We start from the raw sequence: 8191 nt of genomic DNA, 5'->3' as shown, positions 1-8191 counted from the left end.
GGGTGTAAATGGATGGAGGAATCAGTTCCAGACACACAAACCAGCTCCCATATTTGTTTATCTTACATTACTTGCGCCTATTTTCAGTTTTTCACTCTTCTAACCAAGTATCTCATTCTACAAGACAGATTCAGAAAGAAAAAACATGATTTCCATCACAGATTTCAACTGTCAAACATAAATCCATCTTACGTCTTCAACCCTGCGCCCCCTTCACATATTCATCAATTGCTCATCTACATTGATGAACTCTCAACTCATCCTGGGAGCAGAGAACAGATCCAAATGTCTCTCACCTTGTTAGAGATATTAATGAACCCCACTGAATTCCATAAGACCACAGGTTTCCCTTGAAGCAACATAAGCAACAGAGGTACAAACCAACTCTTCATACGTTGGATCATGTATACATATAAATATAATTTTTCCTTGTTCACCTATATACAAAATTCAGTAAGATTTCGAATGATCTTTACCGAACTAATGGAGATATTTGCACACACTTTCTTGAAAGATTTATATTGCTTCTCTCATTTGAAACCATGGTTGTAATCATGGAAATAGAAATTCTTGTAGATGAAGTGAGACAACCACCTTGACACCACAAAACATATCACTGCCATGGAAACCATGGTACTCCGTGCAGTATACGACAATGCACCCTCCTTGATGGCTGCAACAATCCCAATAGAAGCAATAGAGAAAACCTGAAGTGCAACTTCCAGCACCTTGAGACCCTTAATTGCCACACTGCAACTACTGCAATTCACCACATGAGACCAGTACCTAGGACAAATCATGACAATGATAAGAGGAAGGGTATATGCAACTCCATTGTAAACCAGATAAAGAATCATAGATACACCTACAGTAAATGCATAATAAACATGAATATTTCAGTTTGTGAACAGAGATCAATTATATCATATAACGTGTCATCCATGATTTACCTATCCAATAGCTGTTCTTTAGGAGGGGTAGGGGGAAGGGCTCCACTGAACTTGGTACCCCAATTCACTTGACCACCTGAGTACTTTCTCAACCACTTTCTGTAGGCAACAACAAGGGCATCCGCTTTTGTGGGCACAAAACAAGCCTTTTGCCAATTAGAAGGGCCAATATCATTTATCTTGTGTTCCTACAAGGAAACACTACAGAATCAGCAAAACCTACCTTGAGTCACAATGATGTTTTCCCAACAGAAAATCTAAATATAAATTAATAACAGTGACACCATTACAGTCATTCTTAACACTGTGTGGACATATAGACCTCTCTCTCCTTTTTTTTTCAATAAATAGAACCAAAATTCAAACTTCGGAGGTAAATGAGGAAAATTTCTTTAGTAGAAATTGTACATTTCTTAATGACATTCAATGGAAAAGAAAAAAGGTTCTTCACGCAGAGGAAGTCATTATTAAATTTAAAAACATCAAGAGAAAGTGAAAAGCATCACAGCATAAGGTTTACCACAATTTTTAATTCCAAGAACTTACCAAATCAGCTAACCATGTCACATAGCAAAGATGTTTTGAGAGTTCAATGTAATCTTACACTTATTGAAAAAGGGAGAAGAGAAAAAAGATAACCAAGCTAAGAGGGTTTGTGCTTCCAAAGAACCCAAAAAAAAAAGAAAAAAAAGGCTTCTGGAGTTGAATGCACCTTTGGAGGAAAATCTCTTTGAAAGATGAACAAAAAAAAAATAAAAAAATTCAGTGGTCAGAATCAGAGTTTTCATGTGAGATAACATGAAAATGCTGGAGATGTTTGAGGGCTCAATGCAACCTCACAGTTATAGAAAAGGAAAAATAAAGAATCTTAACCTTACCAAGAACCTAGCACAAGCAGAGAGTTTTGTGGTAACAATGTGGCAGAAAAGTACTGAAAATGAATCTAAATTTTTCGCGCATACCTTTGATAAGATAAACAGAAAATCTTAGTGAACAGAGTTTTCAGACATCATACTAAACATGTGCAGAGAAAGAGAGAGAGAATTCCCACATGGAAATGCATGACTTGAAAACATAAAGAGCATTTTGAGATACACATAAGAGATCTTCCCACATGGAAATGAATGACTTGAAGAAACATAGAGAGCGTTTCGGGATGCACATCAGGGATCTTCCCACATGGAAATGCATGACTTGAAGAAATATAGAGAGCATTTTGGGATGCACATCAAGAGACCAGTGAATCAGTATAATATAGCAACAAGACTACAAAATTGTTGTGCCTCCCCAGCAAATGGAAAACCTGTCCTCACGATAATTATGTAAGAATCTATTGCCTTGTACTGCAGTATCCATAACAGCATGTTAGATTGTTACTCTTTGATTATGGCACTAGTACTGAAGATGAACTATTTAACCCTGGTCCAATTTACAACCATTGACCCCTAAGATATCTCAGCAATTGTGGAGGTCAGTACAATAAGTTTGTAAAAAAACAAACAAGTTATAACCCCTCCTTTATTGTGAGGCATGTATTCTGTGTTTCATCATAGGTATAACTATTAGACTATATGGAATGCTGGTGTTCTATATAAATAATATAACAGGAATTACCTCCAAATGAAGAAGATAAAGATCTGAATCCAAGATTAGGTTTTGTCCAATGTGGAATATCCATCTTGGGATAATCCGATCCATCCAAACTCCAAAGTTTCTAGGAAAGGACCATATCAATCTGCTTTTACCAGGACTAACTGGAACACAAATAAAAATCAGAAGCATTCGCCGCTTTGCCAAATTTGTTGGTTGTTCCTGGAAAAAATGAAATTACAAATATGAAAATTGCTATAAAAGTGACTGTTGGTAGTAAGGCTTAGTTGAGTTGAATTGAATATGAAAGTGACTAAGGATTAAATTATGTGTCATCAATTACTTGGTCCAAATCAACACATCAACCTAATGCATTACCTCCATACCCGCTGATGACAATGATCCATTGCCTTGATTCGGACCTAAACTTGGAAAAGCATAAAACACACAAGGTGATATGAATTTGCTGTAGCCCCACTCCTGCTTTGCAAAGAAACCATTTTTATCTAATTTCTGTACATTTATCTCCAATGGTCTTCCTCCTTCTCTGTCAACCTTAGTTGTGGAGGCAATTAAATGTTAGCTCTCAATAAATATAGCAACTAATGACCATAAAGATGACATATTCTTATATAAAACTAAATAAATAAAGGATATATAAAGTTCTTATCTGGAATTGGCACTAGAAACTCGCATTAATCCCAAATGTGCATATGGAACATGAGAAGGGTCCATGAGATTTTCAATCAGAACTTCATACCTGAAAAGCAAATTGTATATTGATTTAAGTACAATAAAAGAGGAACCCAGTAACGAAGCTCCCTCTACTGCAGGTTCTGGGAGGGGCAAATGTACGCAGCCTTACCCTTGCTTTGCAGGAGAGGCTTTTCCAAGTTTCGAACCTGTGACCAGCATGTTGCAATAGTGCAACTTAACCTTTGTGCCACAGGCTCGCGCACTGATCTAAGTAAATTATACATGTGAAAGAATTTAAACACAACTGATTTATTAAGATACTCCTTTAGCATATCCCTTTTCTCTTAGTTATTATATACTTCTTCATACTAAGTTAATAAATGATGTATCAGTGTGAATTCACTTGGTGAAGCCACACACACAGATAACATTTGTGTGACATCTAACAGTATGTACTAAAATCAATGTTGGGCTAAGCTATTTTACAAGCATTACCAAAATGGAAGTTTCACAGTCCATAATTGACATTCAAATATCCAACTCATTTAATTTCTGTAATTCACCCAGTCTACATGGTACACATATTTTTCTGTTCGACTAGCTTCTTCTTCTTCTTTATTTTTTTATTTTCCTAATCCTTCCCTTGTATAATTCTCTTGAACCGAACTCATATAATAGGTTCAGGAATGTTGAAATCAGAGTTTCGAGTCTTCCTTTCTCGGCAATGAAAACATTCCTGCATTTGCCTTAAAAAAATTGAGAACCAGAAAATTTATTGATTACCACTGGATCCCACTTTATTGCATTGGAATTTGTTCTTTGCTTACTGCAGATCCAGTAGGGATGGCAAAGGGTCAGGGACAGTACCGATTCATTGGTAAAAATGAAAAGGGCCGATGTAACCAAACACATTTAGAAAACCAGCAAACCATACTCAACTGACCAATATGTTTCTCTTGAAAAAAATATATAGTAAATTATCATCATTTTGTGTGTCAGGGAGGAGATATTAATATAGTTTGATATATAGCTACTTTTTTTCAAATCTGATACATTGTTACTATTTTTCAAATCTTTATGTTCGAGAAGCCTTGAAGAAAATTGTAATATTTACTGAAACCTGATATTGAAAACTTCCCCTCAGATCATTTGAAATTTGAATAAACTAATGGTTTTGATGCTATCTTTTTAATCCACTCATCGTAGAAGTTTAAAAATACATGTATTCACACCATCTTGCCAGGGGTTTGATTGTAGGAGAGCACTTGAAAAAAACTGTTGCCACACCACAATCCATGAGAAATATCCTTTCCCAGGTAAATCATTGTTAAAGATCATTGCATATAGAGAGAAAATTACAAGCATAAAAATATTTAAAAATGGTAAGTTGTAACCAGAAGAAATTTTTTTATGTAAGCTTTTCATACATCTGAGCATAGAAATGCTCTGTTTAGCCAATTTATGGTATTATTTGATGACAGAAAGCATGTGATATGATGCATTCGAGGTCAGAGTTTACTCCTGTGTAGTGAATGTAGAAACGCAACCCTAAAACGATGCAGAAGATAATGGAAAAATAAGAACAAGCAATGCACACAGATTTACGAGGTTCGGCAAGATTGCCTACGTCTCCGGTGAGATGAGATCCTGCTTCACTATCAATGGAGAATAGGGTTACAGCACTCGTCCCTCACACATCTCAATATTGCTTGCATTACAGAGAAAGAAACACTCACTACAAATATATAGCGAAAAACCCTAATCCGGAAAGTACACAATTGCTCTTAAATAAAAAATTTGAGGTAAGAGAATGCGTTAAACTGTGACGGAATACAAGACATCATACACCAACAGTGAACTCACATTAAGAAAGCAAAAGAGAATGCGTAGAAGTGGAGGTTCCCTTAAAAGGAAACAAGCCAGCAGAGACGAAATTACTAAGGGTAAAGGAATTCTAAACAAACAAGTCTTCAAATGAGGTAGGTCCAATTTACATACTGCGCAGAGGATCAAAACAGTAACACTAATGGGGCTAGATAGTAAGTCGTGCTCCAAGAGGGTGGTAAAGTAACAGAGAGAAAAGTAAAACCCTATTGGCACATATTCACATACCCATATGCAATATCTCTTGTTCCCATTGATTTTGAAAATGATGGATCATCTAATTCTTGAATATATGGAGGCTTTATTTTCAGATGGATATCCTTGTGCTGAGGCGCGGTGCTAGGCCAAAACCAAACAATATCGTTCTGCTCAAAACTTGGATAAACAGCTGCACATGCCTTCTTGAATGTGTGGACCTAAACATATTGTTGATAATATCAAATGGAGCCATCTAATGGTTGCATATTGAAAAGCAAGAAATACCTAGAAAATAATTGCAGGAAATTAAGCACAATCTGTACAAGTCACATTTTTGGTAGTTTTAAAAGGTGTCTAATTGTGTTACCATCTTGGTAATTGGTTTTCTTACTTTGGAATCAAGTTAAAGCAACTCACTTTGTTGCTATCTTTTTTTTCTTCTTTTTTTTTTTTGGGGGGGGGTGGGGTCTCTCTCTCTCTCTCTCTCTCTCTCTCTCTCTCTGTCTGTCTGTCTGGCCACTGTGGGTGAACACTTATAATTCTTGCATTTCTGAGATTGGTTTTCTTGCCTACTCTTCTCTAGTTTTGTTTTCACCAACCTTTCATGATGTTTCTGCATAACTTATGTCAGCAGGGGCTAGGTTGTGATGGTTAAGATGGTTTTGAGTACCAAGATTCAATGTGAATAAATCTTATGGGAAGAACACCTGCAACTTATGTAAAATCTTTCAAAAATCTGTCCATTCAACAGAATCAAAGACCTAAACCTACTAAATTCCCTTCTCCTATCATATGAGCATCTCATTACAGCTTTACTCCATGAAAAAGATAATACAGGAGTTGTAATGAGGTCTCTCAAAAAAATTGAGGAAAAGGGCCCTTGTTAACAATGGCTAGGAACAACTTCTGACAGCTGACAGACCAACTGGGTAAGGATTCTGCGGAAAAGGGTGGTTTGATACTAAGGTCCAAATCCAGTAACAATATTGAATGCCATCATAGTAATTAGATGAAACACATGACGGAATCTCCTAAATAAAAAGAAAATGGGGGAGAAGTAATGAAACCCTGTGGTGTAACTTGCGTGGCATTCAAATGGTAATGACTAATGAAAGAGCTCTTGTGAAAGCTGTTAATTAAGCCACTCACTATAGAAGCCATTGGATAGAACTAAAAGTGAACACTAATGAGTTCGAATGCCACATCAAATATTCAGTCTCTGCACTCCATACAAATAGAATCATTGGAAAAAGCTGCTAAGGGCTTTCTTCTTCTTCTCTCTTTCTCTCTCTCTCTCTTATATATATATATATATATATATATATATATATAGGGAGAGGGGTTGGGGGTGTTCTCGAATCAAGGATTACTACTGGGAAAGGGAACCAGACATCCTCTGCCTGGTCTGGAAGGTGCTACCTTGACTTATATTTTCCTTGGTACACTATATAACTTTTCAAAAGTTCATCCTTTGACAGATTGAATTGTCATTCTACTTCTTTTTTTTTTTTGGTAAAAAAATTGTCATCCTACTACTCGGTACGGACTATCAGAAAAATTAAGCAAGAATTGTCCAACCGAATGAAACAAGTTTTTTTGAATTGCGTAAACACATAAAATTAAAGACTACACTGAACCAGAGAGTTAACAAAAAAATAAATAAAAAATTCTACGTTCACACAGAACAAGAACCCAGTTTCAAGACAAACTAAGGATAGAACAGCATTAAAGTAAAGCATAATAGTTAGTGGTCTCGTATGGAATTTAAAAAGGGTTGGTTTTGAGAATTATTACTGGAGGACCATCCGGTGGAGCCTGAGGAATTAGCTTGCAGTCACCAGCGCCATTGAAGCACCACCCATGGTACACGCACTGCAATCGACCCCACTGATCGATCCGCCCTTCTGACAGAGGTGCCAAACGATGTGGGCAACTGTCATCGAAGACCTGCCACTTCCCTTCGTTGCGATCCCACCATACCACAACATCGAGACCCATCACCCTCTTCGCATGGGGAACCCTCTTGTCCAGGTCACATACAGATGCAAGGGGATACCAATTCGAGAACCAGTCGAATTCCTCTTCTTCTCTGCCAGTTTCAGTTTCAGCTACTGCCTCTGGTGCAGATGGGTCTGATGGCTCAGCTGAAACAGTTGAAGATAGGGTCGAGTAAAGCTTGAATTTCTCCTTGTTCCAGCAAATGGATGAGAGAGGAGAAATGGGTCGTAGATTGGAGGGATGATACAATTTAGTTGTCTCGAATGAAGGAGGCCTGGTTTGGATTGGTGAGAGAAATGAAGAAGGCAATGAGATCAATCCCAGTGAATCCATGGCCGCCACCTCTGCAGTAATCGAGAATTGTTTAATGGCAGGGAATTTCGATGCAATCTCTTCTATTTATTGGAATTTGGGATTATCCGTTCCCCGAAATTTGTGGGACATTCAAACTGACCCTTTTCGGGCAACAAGGTTATCGGAAGGATTCCAGGATATGAATACGCGCCAGACGCTTTGTTGCCCCACAATGGAATTTAATTAAAGATTTCAATCTTCTTGTCTTGATAACGATTCTGTTTATTCTCTAGAAACATAGAAAACGATTTTTCTCCATTTTTTTTTTAGAATAAGAAAATATAAAAATAATAGAAACGAAATGTTATTAAACGACGCTTAGACTTCAAAGTCCTATGTTCACATGTCAAGATTTAATCCAATTAAAGTAAAGCAAGTGGCAAAACAAAACCTGAAAAATATTCAAAACTACCAATGGGATGCAAGGGACTACACCAAGTGCATAGAAATACACTGAAGTAAGAGACTAAGAATTTTGAACCAAAAATAATAACAACACATTTAAGAAGAACATAATTTTA

General features: G+C 36.9%; 1 protein-coding gene across 1 annotated transcript; it reads right to left on the bottom strand.

The window, feature by feature from the left end:
• Window positions 1–327: 327 nt before the first annotated feature.
• LOC122062042 (protochlorophyllide-dependent translocon component 52, chloroplastic) lies at window positions 328–7824 on the bottom strand. The gene is made up of 7 exons (XM_042625676.1): window positions 7113–7824; window positions 5349–5536; window positions 3211–3300; window positions 2919–3102; window positions 2565–2762; window positions 951–1138; window positions 328–786 (listed from the first exon to the last, which is right to left on the bottom strand). Exons 1-7 carry the CDS (start codon window positions 7647–7649, stop codon window positions 531–533), a joined length of 1641 nt encoding a protein of 546 aa, XP_042481610.1. The 5' UTR covers window positions 7650–7824; the 3' UTR covers window positions 328–530.
• Window positions 7825–8191: the final 367 nt, after the last annotated feature.

Source organism: Macadamia integrifolia, chromosome 14, assembly GCF_013358625.1.
Source record: "Macadamia integrifolia cultivar HAES 741 chromosome 14, SCU_Mint_v3, whole genome shotgun sequence".
Classification (NCBI taxonomy): Eukaryota; Viridiplantae; Streptophyta; class Magnoliopsida; order Proteales; family Proteaceae; genus Macadamia; species Macadamia integrifolia.
Note: the sequence above shows the minus strand (reverse complement) of the source record. Positions and strands in the feature narration are given on the sequence as shown.